At 38.7% G+C, this 19,482-nt stretch overlaps 1 protein-coding gene and 1 non-coding gene across 4 annotated transcripts in view; both read left to right on the top strand.

Annotated features, from left to right (window-relative positions):
* RAB3GAP2 (RAB3 GTPase activating non-catalytic protein subunit 2) overlaps positions 1-19,482 on the top strand; it is a 97,776-nt gene that overhangs the window by 38,891 nt on the left and 39,403 nt on the right. The window contains exons 5-17 of one of the 3 annotated variants that reach the window (XM_026517306.4): positions 1,431-1,478; positions 1,555-1,630; positions 1,957-2,058; positions 2,984-3,083; positions 5,312-5,410; positions 12,096-12,244; positions 13,235-13,314; positions 13,461-13,550; positions 14,884-15,023; positions 16,769-16,985; positions 17,546-17,689; positions 17,905-17,987; positions 18,332-18,396. In XM_026517306.4, the coding sequence (XP_026373091.3) occupies positions 1,431-1,478; positions 1,555-1,630; positions 1,957-2,058; positions 2,984-3,083; positions 5,312-5,410; positions 12,096-12,244; positions 13,235-13,314; positions 13,461-13,550; positions 14,884-15,023; positions 16,769-16,985; positions 17,546-17,689; positions 17,905-17,987; positions 18,332-18,396 (1,393 nt within the window). Of the gene's footprint in view, positions 1-1,430; positions 1,479-1,554; positions 1,631-1,956; positions 2,059-2,731; positions 2,833-2,983; positions 3,084-5,311; positions 5,411-10,166; positions 10,192-12,095; positions 12,245-13,234; positions 13,315-13,460; positions 13,551-14,883; positions 15,024-16,768; positions 16,986-17,545; positions 17,690-17,904; positions 17,988-18,331; positions 18,397-19,482 lie in introns of those variants that run through there. The other 2 variants (XM_044390665.3, XM_026517307.4) reach the window with 2 other exon arrangements.
* On the top strand, positions 7,246-7,377 carry LOC113268794 (small nucleolar RNA SNORA36 family). The gene has a single exon (XR_003321274.1). It is a non-coding gene; the product is annotated as a small nucleolar RNA SNORA36 family (small nucleolar RNA).

The raw sequence follows: 19,482 nt of genomic DNA, 5'->3' as shown, positions 1-19,482 counted from the left end.
GCAGTCATTGTCTTCTCTGCTTGGGTAGCATTGGCCTTGTACTTAACGGGGGCAGTGCTGCATTAATTCTTAAAACTCATAAATACTTCAGAAAGGCAAGTTGGTAAATTCATGTTTCTTAATGACCCAGTAAGGTGGTTCCCTAGTGCAGTTACGTGGTGGAGTTGCTAACCTGGAACCTGGAGCCAAAAACTGTTTTCACTTAAATTTTTATGACTGAAAGCTATCTGATGAGAATGATTAAGATACTTCAGACTTTGGATAAACGAGAACCAAGTGGAAGCCCACATAGTATGTGCTTGGCACATCGTAGATACTCACTGGAATGTTTTCTGCTCTTACCAAAATAAATGATAATCATTCTCCTTAAGTCATTTTGTCTAAGCATTTTGAAGACATTTCACTTCTGTCAGAAATGCAAAGCAAACATAATGGCTCCATTACTTTAAAGACAACAAACAAAAAGATTAATTTTGTTCAATGATTGCCTAATATGATGTATGAGGCAGGAGTGTTTATGTTTCTTGAATAAGCTGGTGATGGGTCCTGGGTTGACAGGTTAAATTAAAGTCAGTCAGTAGGAGTTATTTTAATTCTGAGGCTTAGTCTCTAAGCTCCTGACAGATTTTTCTAGTCCACATGTCACAAAAAGAATCTTTTAGGGAACATCCGGCCGAGCTTGCGCTTGGAAATGGGTTATCTGGGGCAATTTCTGCAAAATATCAAGGAAGAAGCCAACTAGTTGAAGTGCAGTTCATACCTAGAATAAGGTATTTGCAGGAATCTGGTTTGCCTGTGATGTGACTGACATTCCTCCCACGCTCTGCCCAGTCAGTGCTTAGCTGATGCAGAGGAGAGGGGAACTGCAGGAAATGACTGCCTGGTGATGATCCGCTAGTTCTCGGTTCTGTGTATAATCAGTTGTGTACAGTAAAGTTTTTGCTTTCTCTTGTGCTTTTTATGATAATACAGAATGAAAAAATACTGTTTTTATTAACCTCAAATGAATGTGACATTTACCTTTTATGTGAATGATTTTTTTTTTTAATTTAAGAGAGAGAGCACACACGCATGCACACGTGTGGGGTAGGGAGAGAGGCGGGGCAGAGGGGGAGAGAGAGAATCTTAAGCAGGCTCCACACTCAGCACGGAGGCCAACGTGCGGCTTGATCGCACGATGCTGAGATCATGGCCTGAGCTGAAGTAAGAGTCAAATGCTGAACCAACTGAGCCAACCAGGCGCCCCTTATGTGAATGATTTTTATGATTCTACTTATGGTGGGATTTTACTGAATTTTTACTTATGCCTTGAATAAAACTGGTCCACAGAGCTCATTTTCCAATGGTTGCCCTGTAACATTAAATTACAGGGAAATAAAAGTAACTGATGAATTCATTAGATAAGCATATGATTTTGTTTTTGTTTTTAGAGAACGCGTAACCAGCGCTCTATGTATCCCATTAGCAAGCCAAAAGAGGTAAGGATAAATAAGGTATTTGTTTTCTTTGCTTTGACTTATGAGCTATTAAGATCGTAAATTTTGTTTGTAACAGGAGTTCCACAGGGCGTCCTGACTGGACCTGCATTGTGGTGGGCTTTACTTCGGGTTATGTACGCTTCTACACTGAGGTGAGTGGAGTGTTGAGCAGTTAGAAAACACCACTTGACTGGAATATCTAGTTGTGCATCCCCATTATATTCTCTGTGACTCATTACCTGCTGCCTGGGAATGTGGAGTTGCTGCTTCATGGGGGTGGAAGCAGGGATGCGGGGGGAGGGAGTTGTGGTGGAAAGTTCTGGTAGAAGCAATAGAGAAAAGAAGCTGTATTCTTCCGAAAGAGAGTATCTGATATCTGTGGAAAATGGTTGGGGAAACGACACTCTTTGCCCGGCCATACCTGTTCAGGTCTGTTGGTAAGAAAACAAGCCGGGCTTTTCTCTGTGCTTCCTCCTAGAACGGTGTGCTCTTGCTCGCACAGCTTCTGAATGAAGACCCCGTACTACAGCTGAAGTGCAGGACCTACGAAATCCCACGACATCCTGGCGTGACCGAACAGGTAGTGTAAACGATTGTGTTCAGAGGAACCATGGCTTTACTTGAAGTTTGTGTTATCTCTCTTTTTTGGGAAACCTAAAGATATCTTTGTCTTGTGGCATAGTTAGCTGTGCTGTCATATTCTAGAAATATAATCTGTTTATAACTGAGTAAGGAACCCCAGTCTTGCTTTTACTTGTTAAATGAAATACCCTATGTTTTGTTCTACAATACAATAAAACACTTTAGTCAGAAAGTCCAAAAGAGTTTATTTTTGAAATTTGAGAGTGACTTAAGGCACAGATGTGGTATATATGTTTTTTAGTTGGATTTAGGTGTCAAAATTATACACCATAAAAGAAAAAAGTTCCGGCTTTATTTTTAATACTGCCACTATGTTGTACTTACCTGTTTCTCAGAAAGGGGGTGAAGTTTTTGTTTATAGTAGAAATAGATTCACTGAACTGAAGATTTGGACAGAAAATAATACTGTTTTTTATCTAAGTCTCTCCAAATATACAGTTTTTCACTTTGCAGGTGCTGTGAGAATTTGATGATCTTCCAGTAAAAAATAATAATAATAATAATAATTGTAGAGCCACACAAACTACTGTGCTCTTCTTTGGCTCACAGTATACATCGTCAAATCTATGTAAATATGCCTTCCTTCTTTTTTACTATCCTGCTTCCAAAAGGTTTCAAGTATACAGATGCATGTATTGTGTACCTATGTGGACTTAAATTGTATGAGAGATGGCCTGGAGCTATGGGGACTGGAGCTGTAGAAGAGAATCTAGTAAGAGAGACTAGTCTAATTCCTATTAATACCTTTGAGTGAGTTAATCAGTAATACAAAGCAATACCTAGTCAATTGCTATTTTACAAAAGTAGATATGCTTAGCAATGATGAAAATGTGTTATTTTCTTCTTTCTTATCTCTTTAATAGAATGAGGAGTTGAGTATCTTATATCCAGTTGCCATTGTGACCATTGATGGATTTAGCCTTTTTCAGTCTCTTCGTGCTTGTCGAAATCAGGTAGCAAAAGGTAACTTTTTTTGCAAGACGTATCTAACTTCTAACGTCTCAATTTAACCTACTTAGAGAATTAAACATGTGCTCTACATTAAAAAGGCCTCTATGCTAGATTTACCAACAAAACAAAACAAAACCCTGCTACCGTAGAGATGGGAGTGCATTTTTGGGTAGATTGCTTAGTAAGATAAAGGCAATGACCAAAGATCTACACTCTATACATATTAGGGTGAAGGAACCAAATATCTCACTAGATCAGTAGCCACTAGATCAGTAGCTCTCGGGCTGGTGTACTCGAATCCTGTGATTCTGCACTGCTTCTATCCTCGCTGAGGGTAAAGATACCACTGTGTGCAGGGGGCGTTTTCCCCTGGCAGGCAGGACCCAACAGGGGCTCAACACCAGCTTCTTTTTGCTAACCTGGAACACTTAGAATGGACTAGGGGTCTGAACAATGTGTATATGGGCAACTACGTTATTTCCAGACTTGGGGTGAAAAGGGCACAAATAATCAAGAGTTCTTACTCTTGCTACTGAGTGTTTACATTCTTTGGAAGAGGATACAGAGCAGAGTTGTATTTCATCAAATTCAAGATGCCATTGTTTGTAGACGCACTAGTGTTTTATGTACCACAAAGCAGCAAAAATGCTGCCAGAGAAAAACACATCATCAATTTTAAAATCCCAGTTTTAGAAAAGCCTTAATTAAACCCAGTGAAAATACCAGGACTAGTGTAGACTTCCTCCTTTTCTTCTGGGTTTGGATAGAGGGGCCTTAATGGCCCTAAAACAAAGTTTGTTTTGTTTGCAGATTTTGATGTGATTGGTAAAATTTCTGAAGTTTTGGTTATGTGGGTCTTTAATAGTGCATGCTTTCCTGTTAGGCCAGAACTTGTTTGAATTTTTATACTTATTTTCCTAATCTTTTAAATTATTTAAATTTAGGCATAGTAAGCATCATTATCTTGATCATTTAAAGTAGTCACCATTAATATATAGGCCTATAGAGACTGGCAGTTTTCTGCAGGTAAGAATTCAGTCAATGAAATAAACTAGAAATAGATAATTGGCATTGTCAGCCATTTAATTTTTGTTATTTTTGAATTCCTGTTTTTTTTTTAATGTTTAAGACCATAAAGCCATTTTGTCTCCTAGGAAGGAAGGAAGCCATTTAGTGCCCTCTTATCGTAAGTTGTTCTAAAAAGAATTCTGATTGCATAGCCAAGAAATTGTCTTGCTTTTTATTTCTGCATGTAAGAAAATTCTCTTTTCTTGGCCTTACTGTCAAATCTGAAGTGCTTAGAGGAATATATTTTTCACTTATTACAGTACTTTTTGGAGTAAACAACCAGAATCCAGCTGTATTCTTTTTGTTTGTTTTCTTGTTTGCTAGGTGGGTTTTTTTGTTTAAGATTTTATTTATTTATTTGTCAGAGAGAGAGCTTGAGCACAAGCAGGGGGAGTGGCAGGCAGAGGGAGAAGCAGGCTCTTTGCTAAGCCGGAAGCCCAATGCTGGCCTCTATCCCAGGACCCTGGGATCATGACCTGAGCCAAAGGCAGACGCTTAACTGACTGAGCCACCCAGGCGCCCCCAGCTGTATTCTAATATGTAGCCTGAGAATTTACTGATAATTAGGACCTTATGCCTGAACCTGTGGCAAGAGGTATAATATCGCTTTTTCTTTCATTACTCACTAGTCAGAAATACTGAGCAGTGATGGGCATTTTATTAATTCTTTTTGGTGATGCTATTGCTGTTATTATATCTTTCTATCAAGGCTGGCCTTGGTTACTTGCCTTAGAGACCTTGCTATATGTGTGCTCCTGCCAGGCGTCTGTCATCAAGTTTTTAGTTTTTCACCAAGTTAAGGCACTGGTAGCTGTTCCCAGGATTTTATCCACTGTCTTTCTCAAGGGGAAGAAATTGCTTATTTGTCATCAATTGCAGTTTGAATTCACCTTAAATGTTTAGTAATAGTCTAGGGTTTTTAATAGTCTTCTCCGATTACACGAATGTTCCAGAAATCTCTTGTGACGGTCAACTTACCCTTAATGTTTGCATTTTACACATACTGTCTCGGCATGAATAAAGTTCATTTTAACCTTGTTTACATTGCCTTGCCTCATTATTACCATTTAAATTTTAGAGTAATAAATCAAGTTATTCTATTTTTAATGGCTTTTTGTAAAACTTCATCCATTATAGTTAAGTTTGGATTGTTTGATTTTTGTCTTTAACAGCTGCAGCATCTGGCAATGAGAACATACAACCCCCACCATTAGCTTATAAGAAATGGGGTCTCCAAGATATTGACACCATTATTGATCATGCTAGTATCGGTAAGCATTACTAGTTCAAATTTTAATGCGATTCATTTCTTTTACTTTTTAATTGCTATGTCTCATTTATTAGAAATGTACATTTATTCTTAGGTGAAAAGAAAATGCATTGCCTTTAGCGAGACATTTGGAAGTCACTCCAGACTTACGGATTATGATAGGTATATATGTTTAAGGAGTGGTAGCAGTTTTAATAATTATGTCTTTAGCAGCAGTATCGAACAGTTTTAAGTCTTTCACTATTTCTCTAAATTGTTTTTTGCAGTTGAGTTTAATCCGTGTAATTACCATATAGATAAGTCTTCTAAAAATATAACCTTTAGACCAGCAGAATATAGATAAAAACAGATTTCTCCTTGCAAGCATATTTGAAGACTCACTCTATTGGGCATTGGGAACACAGAAACAAGAAGACATGGTCTCATCCAGGAAGCACAAGTTGAGTTGGACGACACATGTGAAAATAATTGCAGTGCTACAGCAGTAGTAGATGAAGGGGCCAGCGGGAGTGGGAGCGGAGGAGAAGCCCCTGACACTGAGGAAGTAGGGGGCAGGAGGCTGACTGTGGTCTGACATTGGAAGAATGAGTAGGACTTGACGAGGAGAAGCAGCACAGAGGAGCCATCTAGCCGACACGTGCACAGGCCGGCGGGCGGAGGTGCACTTCCTGCTGTAAAACTAATGGGCACTGAGGACAGCTGGCAAGCAAGCATGTAAATAGAACTCAGATTTTGCAGGGCCTCGTATGCTATGCAGAGGAATTTAGATCTTTCTCCTAGCAGCATTGAGAGCCGTTGAAGAATTCTGAGTGAGAGAATGGTGTTATCACTTAGCCTGTTAGAAGAATCACTTTGGTGGAAGTTTTTAGAGGCTGTAATGAAGGGGTCAAGACTAGAAACTAGGTGGAATAAGGAAGCTGTAATTATCTTGGTAAGAAGTAGTCAGTTTCTGAATTAAGGTGGTAGAAATGGGGGCGGAAAAGAAAATGCTACTTAAAAATTATTTCTTCTGTTTATCAATATATGCTTGTTAAAAAATTCAAATAGTACATAAATGTATAAAGGGAAAAAGAAAAAATATCCCCTTAAGCCCTACCATCCAGAGATACTCACCGTTGGCATTTTGGTAAGCCTCCTTACAGACTTGTGCGTGAAATGCGTGTGCAATATATATATATGGTTATATAGAGAAATAGGTTTTCATAAATAGGGTTATATCATACCAGCTATATTATAGCCCTTTTCTAATCAATGTATTTAAAGAGCCTTTCAGTCAATTTTGCTAAGTACACATTTTTATCAGGGTCGTAATAGAAGACAGATGGCACCCTTGAAATAGGACAATTGAAACACGTTTTATTTATAGAGAAACTATTTAGAAAGATGTGGTGTAGGGGAACCATAAGGGATAGTGTAGCATCTCAGGGCTTCTTAGCAGCCCAGCTGTTAACCACTCCTAGGCCAGATGGGGTGAGGGCCTGGAGTGGTTCCAGAACTTGCAGATGATGAGTAGAATCAGCATCTTAAGAGCAGGTTGACTTTTGCACAGATGTCACAGGGAAATAGGTATCCTGACTTCAATTTCCTTTCTGTCTTTGATCTCCTGATGAGGCTTCCCACTGTTTGAACCCAAGTGGAGGTCAGCATAATGTACGTACACACACTGGCCCCTGGGAGTGGGTGGGGAGAAAAGGAAGGAGTATGAATCCTCAGGGTCAGACAGAAGATACCTGACACACAGATCTCTTTGTTTGTTGTTGCATAGTTTGCCTATGGAATACTCTGCAATCAGCACTTTACTGGTAGACAGTTTGTCTCTACTTTTTGGCTACAAAATTCCAAAGTGTTGAGTTCAGTTCAGGGTAGCTTCCCTGTTCTGTTAATTGAACTTTGGAACATTGAAAAAGGCTAGGAAAAATGATTGGATAGAAAATATTATTCTATTCATTTATCTCCCAGCCTACAAAATGATTAAAAAAAAAAAAAGGTACAGTGGACTTTATTTTGCATGTACATCTTTATGTAAAGTTTTGATGAATTCATTCAAATAAGTGAATACCTATTATGTCCAAGGTATTAATTAATATTGGAGCTAAAAATACAAGGCAGACAGGACCCTGCCCTGATGCAGCTTACATTCTAGTGATAGGGAGACACACAGTGAACAGTTGAACCAGATGAATAATTTGGTAATATCAGAATGTTATGTGTCATGAAGAAAATAAGCAGAGGGTTATGATGGAGAGTAAAGAGAGAGGGCATGTCAGGTAGACTGGTGAGGAAAGGTCTCTCCAGGGAAGTGATATTCAGACTGAGACAGAAAGGGTGTGAAGGAGCCAGCTACGTGAAGAGGTATAGGAAGAGGATTCTGGGCAGAGAAAGCAGCACAGAGATAAGCCTGTGGAGCCTCAGAGTCCTGAGAAACAGGAAGGAGGTCCATATGACTTGATTGTAAAGAGTAAGGGTCAATGGGACAAGGTGAGATTGGAGATGTAGACTAGGGTCAGATCACATAGGGTAAGGAGTTCGGATTCTGTTCTAAATATGGTGCATGTCATTGATGGAGTCTCGGTACGGGCTGTTTAAAATTATCCTTCTGACCTGCTGCTTAGGGAGAGGCTTGTAAGGTAAAAAGTAAAGGCAGGAAGACCAGGAAGGAGTTCATTGTGGGAGGGGAGAATGACAGCTTTGCCTGTGGTGGGAGCAGTGGAGTTGGAGAGGGGTAGACAGAATTAAGATATATTTTGCACTTGGAGAGGGATGGATTTGAGAAATGAGAGAAAGGAAAGATTCAAGGATTTCCTAGTTTTTATTTTATTTATTTTAGGGATTTCTTAGTTTTTGTATGTGAGCAAATGAGTGGATGATCAGACCATACTAAAATGAGAATAAGAAGAGGTTTGAGGTGGACAGATCGGAGTTACATATTTTACAGGTTAACTTCTGACACAATTACACATTCACATGGTGGTGTCAAGTAGTTAGTTCGACGTACATGTCTAAAGTTTAGGGAAGAAGTCCAGATCACTGATAAAAATTTGGGAGGGAGCGGTGGACTGTGGAATGCTTCATAGAATCCAGGAAAGGGAGAAGGTCCATTGGATTTGACAACATAGAGCTCTTCACTGAGTCTGATATGAGCACTTTAGGTGGACCAGTGAGGACAAAAGCCAGATTGGAGTAGGTCGAAGAAGAAATGTTTCCACCCTTACTTTCTAAAATTAGAAACCCAAGAACAAGATACTATATCACAGCATCTCCATTTTTATGTCTAGTCTTGACCTCTTCCTTAAAATTCATATTCCTTTTCCAGCTCCTATGAACTTGTCCACCTGGGTATCCAAACTTAACATATCAAAAACAGAATTCTTGATTTCCCCCAAACTTGTTCCTTCTTTTTTCTTCTATATCATCTCATTTGTTGCTCACACCAAAAGATTCTGAGTCATCCTTGAACCCTCTTTTTCTCATGTTTTTCATCAAGCCTCCCATTTGTCTCTTCCCGCACAGTAGACCTGTTTGACCACTGCTCATCTCCATCACTGTTAACGCCATGGTCTGAGCCACCATCATGTCTTGACTGAACTGTTGAGGGAAAAAATATTCTAACTGGTCTTTCTGCTTCCTTTCTTCCCTCTCTTAAAATCTGTTCACCGGTTAGTAGCTAATATCCTTTTGAAATGTAAGTCTTGTTTTTGTCACTGTTCTGCACAAAGTGTTATTTATTGTGGCTTCCCATCTTATTTCTGATAAAATCCAAAGGCTTTACAGAGGCGTACCATGCCTGACATTGTCATTTACCATACATTCTTTAGTATCCCCCTCCGTGTGTTCCTCAATGCTCGTCTCCTTGTTCTTGAGACACACCAAGCATCCTCCCACTTGAGATCACTTGTGATTGTTGCTGCCTGGAAAGTTTTACCCACGTAGCCACATGGCTCTCTCTCTCCCTTCATTCAGGTCTCTGCTCAAATATTATTTTGTTAAAATAATTCTTTAGCCACTATAATAGACCTAGAAAATTATCCAGTGAGTTTGATTTTATGGAAATTTGTATTAAGATTTAAATTACTATAAATATTTTAATAGTGCTAATATTCAGTTCTTAATACTCAATAGTTTAATATTTAATAAATTACATTTCAAATTAGTATTCTATTTAAATATTATGTTTTAATAGGTATTTTTCTGTAAATTATAATTTATAATATAAATTATGTTAATATTTATACTAAGGTGTGTCAAAGTGTGGAAAGGCCTCAGATGTTCAGGAAATACAAAAAAACTCACATCTAAGGAAATGTAATTACAGTAGGCAGCTTGTCTCAGCAGTGAGTAATATTTACATCATTCTTAATGAAAACAATGTGAATTTAATAAAAAATTGAAATATGTGTGTATTGGAAGGATATGGTGGGAGGAAGAGGGGCTGTCAATAAGCTGTATCTTCATTTACCTTAAGTCAGTGAAAAATAATGCTAAGACACCGGTCCTCTAGATCCCACCACTTGGTGCAGCACAGAGAGCAGGACAGCGTGTTAGCCAACAGCACAGGGGTGTAGTCAGCAAGCTGTAGACTAGGAGAGGAGTGTCATGGAGGCATGGGGGGTGGAGGTCGACGAGGACAGTAGGATTTGGGGCTGGTCTTAGATGCCCATTTGTTTGAGAGCCTTACTCTGAAACCCAGGTGTTTTTTTTTTTTTCCTGGCAATGATCGGCTCTTCTGCTGTAAACATCAGAGAATGCGGCAAGTTTAGGTCATCCAGGTTATGATTTAGCCAGGTGAGTATGTGAGAGAGACACAGGGCAATTGTAGGTGTCTGCAAGAGAATGATTATGATGGAAAACAAATCTAAGCCAGATAAGAAGGGAAGTGAATGCAGAAGTTGCTTGATAGTGAATAAATAGTGGGATTAATGAAACTCTTGATGAAATTGTGAAATTATTACGGGGGTTACTACAGTAAGATGGAAAGCTAAGAGGTGATCGTCAAAAGGTGGTATGCTTGAAACAGGGTTTCAAAGGCTATGGAGTTGACAACAGGATCTGAGGTGTGTGTGGCACTGAAAGTGGATGACTGAAATTGTGGGAAAGGGAAGATCACAGTGGTAAGGATGAAAAGAACTGATCAGCCATCTCTTTAGAATAAACCAGCTTAAAATTTTGGGTACATATTGGGAAATTGTCCTCTGGATAGCTTGTAGCAATTTATGCTCTCACCTATAGCATGTGGGAGTATGGAGAGAAGTTATTTTAAAGCTTTAATTTCAATTTATATGCCACACAATTCACCCTCTGATTTCATTCTGGTAGAGTCAGGCTCAAACTTATGCTAATTTTTATCATGTAGTAAAAACATTTTGTATATTGAATCATGAATTCATTCATGAATGTGAGCCAGGCATTCAGATCTTTCATCATAGTCCAACTTCTGCAACAGTTATTGAACATTTTAATCCTAAATCCAGCAAATGGTTTGCTCATGAACTACCTAAAAGTATTTCCTTTCCCAGGAATCTTCTTCAGAACAATGTGTTTTTTGACCATTTGCAGGCAAAGTAGAGGCAACACCTATATATGAAAATTAAGATAACTCATGTTCCATTCTGCAGTGTATTTGGGTTCAGAACTTCGCAACTGGGTGTTTTCATGGAAGACAGGTACCCAGGTACCATACGTGTGCCTGAGTCCACATAGGTTGGAATCTTAGCAGTACATCTTTACTTCCTAGATCTCTAAGCTTGTTCTCCCCTGTCTTTCTCTCCCTGCCACCCAGGTGAATTTACATGGCCTTGGTTGTCCTCTGCTACTCCACATAGGCATGTGGGTGCCAGCATTCAGTCTGTCTGCTTTTGCTCTTAGAGCCTTGGGGTAATAAAAAGTTAACTCTTCCTTAGAAAAGGTTGGGGATTTCTGGACTACAAAGTGAAGGTTTGAAAGTGTTTGGTTTTGCTGTGTTGGGAGGGGTATGGGAGCACAGGTGCTCTCTCACCTTTTTGGTGGGAGTGTAAATTAGCACCACCCCTATGGAATGCAATATAACAATTTTTAATAAAATTTGCAAAACATGATCCCCTCTGGGCCCACACTTCTGTCTATAAGAATTTTCCATACAGATAGACTTCTATAGGTGCACAAAGACATATCAGAGAGAGATACTGCGGCATTATTTGTAGTGGCAAAAGATGGGAAACAATCTAAATGTCCATCGGTAGGTCAGATCAGTTACAGTATGGCCATCCAGTGGAATATTCTGAGTGATTGAGAAGAATGAGGCATGTCTATTTGCTCTTTAATTAATTAAAAAAGTAAGGCACACATCCATTTACCTGGTGTGCTGTCATTTACGTATGTACGACATCTCTGAAAAGCAGCATACGCGACTGTTTCCGTTGGGGCCTCTAAGAACTGATTGATACCAGGAGATCTAGGCAGACTATACTTTTTGTACTGTTTGAATTTTGTATCTGTTAAAAAATTAATATTTAAATTTTGTTTTTGTAGTAGTTTATGGCTTAGATGGCACTTTTAATATCTTATGAATATTTTATGACATTGATTTTGTCGGTTTTAAAAATGACTTTTATCTGTTAAATAAAACGAAGCACTTTGTGTCTTCCAGTGGAATTGACATAAAAATTTAAGCATTCCGCTCACGTCTTGTTGCTGTTGTTGTTTTAAAATAGGTATTATGACTCTGTCCCCTTTTGACCAAATGAAGACTGCCTCCAACATAGGTGGATTTAACGCAGCAATTAAAAACAGTCCACCCGCCATGTCACAGTATATCACTGTCGGGTCCAATCCATTTACTGGCTTCTTCTATGCTTTAGAGGTAAGTTTCCTCACTGATCCTGAGTGAGGCCTCTCTTGGTTTTTCAACTTGTCTACAAATTGGGTATTGTGAGTTAGCCTTAGAAAGATTCGGCGATTTGCATTTCTAAGTTTCATTGGAAGCTAAAATTAGTCTCCGCTGACTTTCTTCTAAATTCTTTAGGTGAACTGAGAAGGAACTAAAGTCAGCGTAGAACAGACTTCTCTGTTTCTGATGCCCCAGGTTCTTGGACAGGTGATTTGTCTTTAAATATTGATGTAGTCGTCAGCAGCTCAGGGTTGGGAATGTCGGCCCGCCAGGGATTTGAGTAAATCAGGAGTCGTAAAGCTGCCAAGTATGGTTGATGTAAGTGGTGGAAATTGGTTCCTAGAATAGGGGGCTGTTAGGTGCTGGACTTGGTGTCTCTTATTTCTCGCTTAAAAAAATCAGCCTTTTCAGAATTGTCCAAACTATCTCTTTACTTAAAAAAAATGTGTATATATATATATATTTTATATATAAAATATATATTTTTATATAATATATATTTTATATATAAAAATATATATTTTTATATAATATATATTTTATATAAATATATATTATTTTATATAATATATATATAAATATATATATATTTAAATTTAAAAAAAAAAGAGGGACAGGAGCCAGTTGTGTGTAGATAGGAAATCCATAGCCCTGCTAGAATAATGCCATCTTAATGTCCTAGTTTAAACTTTTTAAACTAATTACAATTTAAGGAGGGAAATCCTGAAGACACAAAATAGACAACTAGCGATTTTACTGTTAAACTGTAGAGTTAAAACTTTTGATTATATTGCTACCTCCTAAAATAAAGCTTTTACTATAGGGTCTGAAAGATGCTGAGTATTTTTGCTAGTCCAGGCTTTACAGCTTTTCAGAACTTTTAAAAGTAAGCCTTGTGTAGAAAGCACGTTTTGTTTCTTTGTCAGCTGTTCAGTGTTCTCCCTCACGAGTCCTATTTTCCAGGGGAGCACACAGCCCTTACTGTCTCATGTGGCGCTGGCGGTCGCGAGTAAACTCACTTCTGCTTTATTTAACGCTGCCAGGTAATTCCATCACAATCCCGTGTACAGTTATCTGTATTATCGGCTTATCTGTACAATTATCTGCTGGGTTTTAACATCTGTTTTGGTCATCTGCTCATTAAAATGCTGGGAGCGCTTGTTTTATTCCCCATTTTCTTTCTGTTCAGCGGCTGGCTTGGTTGGAAGAGCAAGCACGAGGAAGAAGCCGTGCAGAAGCAGAAACCGAAGGTGGAGCCAGCCACCCCGTTAGCTGTCAGGCAAGTCTGTTGCGCTCCTCTCAGATTTTCCTGCTTTAAAAAGCGAATTGTTAAATTCCCGGTCTTCCGATGTGCTTAGCTGGTTTGTGGATCGCGTGAGGTTTTGGCTCTCCTGTCACAGTGTAAACTCCAGGAGGAGAGTGGTTCTTGCCCGTTTTGTTCACGGTTGCCTCCCTGTCCCCTATGGTAGGTGCTCAGTGTGTATTTGCCGAGTGTGCTTTTTTACAAATACCTATAACCTTAGCTTATGTTGCAAGAAAATTTGTTTTGTGAGAGCTGTTGAATTTTTTTAAAGAGCTTAGGTTGTCAGTAAGCTCTATAAACTTAAAAAGTGTTTAGTGATTTCTTAAAAAAACGTAAAAACAAGGAGTCCCACGCATTCAAGCACTCTTCAGATTGCAGGGTTGTGCTTTTTTGTTTACTTTAGTTGTGCTGTAGGATAGCGTAATTGTTAGGTTTTGGGGAGAGAGAGTGATTTGTGTTTGATTTTGTTTTTAAATCATTTTTATTACCGAATATAGAACACTACCGTGAAGGGAAACAGAGCCCTCCCCGCCTTGTAGATGTTCTTCAGCAAGAGATATAACTAATCGTGTTATTAACATTTATCGAAGATGATCCTCTGAGGTTTTTTTTCATTTTTAAAAAAATATGATAGCAGCTCATATTTTCTAAATTCACTGAAGAATCAAGAAGTAAGCCAGATGGCTCTGTGCTTCCAAATAGATTAACAACATTGGGGCACCTTGTCTCAGGGACTTTCCTCCCAGCAAGTGCACCTGCTCCTTTCTTAGGACCTCTTTCCTTTCGTCTTACAGTTCCGTAAGATTGGTTCTAGACCAAGAACATATGAGAAATAATTGTTTAGAAGAGGGGAAGTTCTTCAGGCAGATACAGTGATGTCAGCAGGATATGATATCTAGCAGAAAGAAGAGATTAGAAATATGAACTTAGACAAAAGATGCCTGTGTAGGAGCCATGTATTCCAAAATTAAATTGGTTGTGAGGGTACTGTTTCCTATGATATAAGAGTTAATCAAGAAAAGATAGTTATATTTGATATTCTCAAAATATAAGATTGGATATCTATATAGAAAATCTATGAAATAAAACTTAGGTGTTTTTATTTTATAATGGAAGAAACTTCTTAATGCAGTTTGTGTTGCAAAATGTCTGGTGTGATTAGGTAATAAATTAACTATTAATCCGTGCAGGGTTTGTATTTCTTTATATAAAAACAAATTTGGCCTACTTTGTTTATGCATTTCATGGTTCTGTCATCTTTTTCTAGACTGGATTTTGATTTGAGCTTTTTATTTTCTTTTAAAATCAGATTTGGACTTCCAGATTCTAGACGCCACGGTGAAAGTATATGTCTGTCTCCCTGTAACACACTGGCAGCAGTAACAGATGATTTTGGCAGAGTAATTTTATTGGATGTAGCTAGAGGAATTGCAATACGCATGTGGAAAGGTACTTCCTTATAAAAATCCAGAAAAAAATGTTAATTTGCTTTTTACCCCAATAGTTGAGCAGTATTATCATCCTTTAGCTTCTGGTGGACGACATTGCTTAGTTTGTTATGTTTGTGCTGTCTTTTTTTTTTTTTTTTTTTTAACATGAACTCATGTCAGTAATGCTTGATCTAGTAGTCAATTATACTTTAAGTTTGATCAATTTATACGCCCTTTTAATCTCTTCCTTGTGTACTTTTCAGTTCTCACTGTCATTGTCAAATTCCTGAAGTCAGTTTCTTGCCCGTTACATTCATTCCACTTCCTAAGGTCACATTTAAGTCAGATGTTCTCTTCAAATCTAGAATGCTAAGTCTTTCAAACTAAAGATGGCAAAACCCATCTTTGCTGACTTGACTTCCACATCTGTATGCTTTTATCAATTTACTTAAGTTTCTTGGTACTGAATCAGTTAGGAGCTGTAGTTAGCTGCTAATAAAAGACCCAAGTTCAGGACATCCTCAGGAACCCAGTTTCACTTCTCGAACTTCCCCACTCAAGGTTATTTCATGGTTCAGATGGCTGCTGGACCTCCAGCCTTCTTGTCTGCATTCCAGGAAGGAAGAAAGGAAGAAGAAGAACTACCAACTGATCCAGTCCACTTTGAAGATTATTTCCTGCCAAGCTCTTTCTACAGTGCATTAACTAGGACTTAGTCACATAGTCATATCTAACTATAAGGAAGACTTGAAAATATGTAGGTAGGCGCACTGAAAAAGATAAAATCTCTTTGGCCAAGGAAGAAGGGAGAGTGCATATTTTGGAATCATCAGGAATAGTAACATGTCAGCACAGACTACTGTTAGAAACCACAGTTATGATGCAATCTGGTCTATACTGAGCAATGTGAGGAATAATGGTTTTGAGGACATTGAGTTACTCTGGACAGATTGAGATCACTGTCACATTCTTGCCAGAGAATTCCTGCAGTGTTTACCTGTTACATGTTTAAGTGTCTGTAGAACTGGTTTTAGTGCTGCAGATACATCATTTCTCCTTCTGAAATAACATGAAGGGTGGTTCTCAGCAAGACTTTTCCAGAATATAGAAGACATAGGTATATCAGCTGGTCCAGATCCACTGTAGTGATCTTGCTGCTGGCATCGTTGCTTTTCCTTCTGCAGCTGGTGCAGTTTTCCCCCATATTTGGAAAAGAGGGGTCAGTTGCATGTGGAAAGGGCCCCGCTGAGATGGAGAACTGTGTCAGCCACATCTCTCTCTCATAGGCTGGGGCTCGCTGCCACCACCTTGCACCATATTCTCCCTGTCTGCATAGCACCAAGGGACTTGACAAGCAGGAAATCAAGTTCATCTTTCTCTTACATTTTAATTGGACTTTTATTTAAAATCCAAACCTGGTAACCTTCCCCAAATTTTTTAAAGGACGAGAATTTTTTTAAAGAGAGGAGGGGAGAGAGTGGGATTGGGGAAGGGTACTCATGAAGCCGTAACAATATCTGTTTTTTTTTTTTTTTGAAGAAACTGATCAGAAGCAAATGTAACAAAATACTAAGATTTAATAATGCTTGGTAATGGATTCAGTATTGATTATAATTACTATCTTTTCTGTTTAAGATATTTCATACTAAAAAGATAATGTACTTTTATAACTTAAACCCCTCGCTAAAATATCCCAGAGTGCTTCAGAAGGCTACAACCGACCCTAGATTAACGAATGACCTTCCCTTTTCCTCGGTCTCCAAGGGTATCGAGATGCACAGATCGGTTGGATCCAAATTGTGGAGGACCTCCACGAAAGAGTACCAGAAAAGGCGGATTTTTCCCCCTTTGGAAATACTCAGGGTCCAAGCCGAGTAGCTCAGTTCCTTGTGATCTATGCACCAAGAAGGGGAATCTTAGAAGTGTGGAGCACACAGCAGGGACCTAGAGTGGGAGCTTTCAACGTGGGAAAGCACTGCAGGTAAGCTGCAAACCCTGGCATTTCCTGGTTACAAAAAGGAATGCTTTTATTCAAGTCTTTATTAAAGCTACTTATTAGATTGCAAGTTGTTTGAGAATTGCAGTGTTCTTTGTTACGGTTTTCCCTGCGAGTGCCCGCTATGTAATTAAGGATTAAGTATTTAATAACAAAAAATCTTACTGAAAAGGCCATGATACGCTACGGAATTTAATAAAGTTACCTGTGGTGCTGCCATTTGTCCCTGTCCCTTACTTATGCTGTGGCGGCTCAGGAGGGGAGAGTCCAGATTCCTGTGGTGGTGATGTTAAGTGAGGGAAGGCTTTGATTGCCTTTGCTACATAGGCCTGACTGTCCTTTCATTTTCTAGCACATTTTAACAAGGCAGAACTCAGTCAGGGTCTGTTTTACTTATGCTTTTGGTATCAGTTAGTGTTTAAATGAAGCCTTATTAGTGCTCCTGAATTGATAATAACATAGCAGTCCCTAGTATAATAAAAGCATTTTTGGCATTTCTCCTTTTCTCTAATATTCTTACCGTATTGGTTTGCGATTTCCTCCAGGCTTCTGTATCCTGGCTATAAAATAATGGGCTTAAATAATGTTACCAGTCAGAGTTGGCAGCCGCAGACTTATCAGATCTGTCTTGTTGATCCAGTGTCTGGAAGTGTGAAAACAGTAAATGTTCCTTTCCATTTAGCACTGAGGTAAGATTCATCCAGTGTCCCTCTCCTAACTTTTCCATCCCTTATTTTGCTCTTTGTTCTGTAGTTACCATTTTGTTGTTGTTGTTTTTCTCCTTAGACAGGTATCTTTAAAGTTAAATAGGATGAATATGAAGGAGAAGAGAGTTGGAGTGTGTCAGACTTAGAAGGAAAGTGATTTCACATTCTGTAAGAATTTGTTGTATTTATTGTTTTAGCGACAAGAAGTGCGAACGAGCCAAGGACATGCACCTCGTGAAGAAGCTGGCCTCCCTGCTGAAAACAAGACCTCCCAACCTCGGTGCGTCCTTTAGCAAAAACAATAATGCGTCCTCTTATGTCATTTTCTAAACTAATAACATATTCTAAATGCAGCAACCAAAATATTTCAGTTCCTTTGTGAGCTGTTGTAACTCCTGGAAATAAGATGAGGTGCAATAATCATGTATATTTTTTACTGGAATTGCTCTGTAAATATGAGGCATGCCCTTTGGGAGATGTTAAAATTTGTAACCATAAAACAATAATGTGAGAGAAACCAGAAGTCCTTTAGATTGACTGATAGTTACAAATATGCATTCAGCTTTTAGAATAAAGCTTATCTTGTAATAGAAAAGTTTACCTTGGTTTATTTTCTCTTTGTAGATTCGGTTGAAACACAAATAAAGGAATTAATTCTTGATATTAAGTATCCTGCAACCAAGAAACAAGTAAGTATGTATAATAATGTGAACTTCCCTGCTGAGTAGCTAGGACATATTTCTCTTAAGAAAGTGCTTATTTCCCTTTTTCCCTCCAAACATGACAGGCTAACCTCTTCTTTTCCTGTTTTTACTCATGCATCCTTTTTACATTCACATATGGAAGTTCCCGTTTCTCTTTCTCCTTTCCTCCTTTTTTAAAGAAATTAAGTAACATTACCATAGCCGTGTATGCATGTTTGAAACACACACATCTATGCATAACATATATTCAGACTACAGAATAATAATGGACACCTGTGTGTGACCACCCACCTTAGGAAATAGAATGTTACCAGGAACTCTGAAGAGCCCTGTGTATCCCTCCTCAAGCCCCTTCTCCTAGTCCTAAGGTAACCAGTGTTCAGAATTTTTTGTTTCTCTCTCTTTTGCTTTTAATAGTTGTGTTATTTCTGTATGGCTCCTTTAAAACATTGATGGTGTTTTCTGCCTTTTAAAACTTTATATAAGTGGAGTCATGCTCCATGACTCCTTCCTGTGACTTCATTCCTTCAACATTATGTTTCTTTGAGACGTCCCTGTTGATGCCCGAAGCTACAGTGAATGTATACTGTGTCTGCCATTGTACTTGATTCACGCTGTTCCTGTCAGTGGGCATTTAGGCTGTTTCCAGGTTTTTCTATTACGGTGATACTGTGAATTATCCTTGTACATAGGATACTACGTATCTTTATGTTCCTAGTGCACATATGTGAGAGCTTCTCTTGAGTTTGTAGCCAAGAGGGGAATTGTAGGGTCCTGAGCTTCTCTAGCTGTACTCGTTGATGAAAGATCGCTTCTCAAAATGCTGGCACCAAGTATGTTATTCCCCACTTGTTCCCACTCGGACTGGGTAAGAGGGCCTGTTCGCCACAGCCTCAGCATCCCATGGAATGGTCAGACTTGTTGCCCTTTGCCAGGTTTGTGGTTCTAATATGACAACTCACTGTGATTTCTTTTACATGCACCCTCTTCTCCAAACCCCTCATAATGCTGCTCAGGTTCTCACTACAAATTCTTACACAACACTTCAGTCCCCATGGATACCTCTGAACT

This window comes from Ursus arctos, unplaced genomic scaffold (assembly GCF_023065955.2).
Source record: "Ursus arctos isolate Adak ecotype North America unplaced genomic scaffold, UrsArc2.0 scaffold_2, whole genome shotgun sequence".
Lineage (NCBI taxonomy): Eukaryota > Metazoa > Chordata > Mammalia > Carnivora > Ursidae > Ursus > Ursus arctos.
The sequence above is the reverse complement of the archived record's forward strand: the minus strand, read 5'-3'. Positions and strand labels throughout refer to the sequence as shown.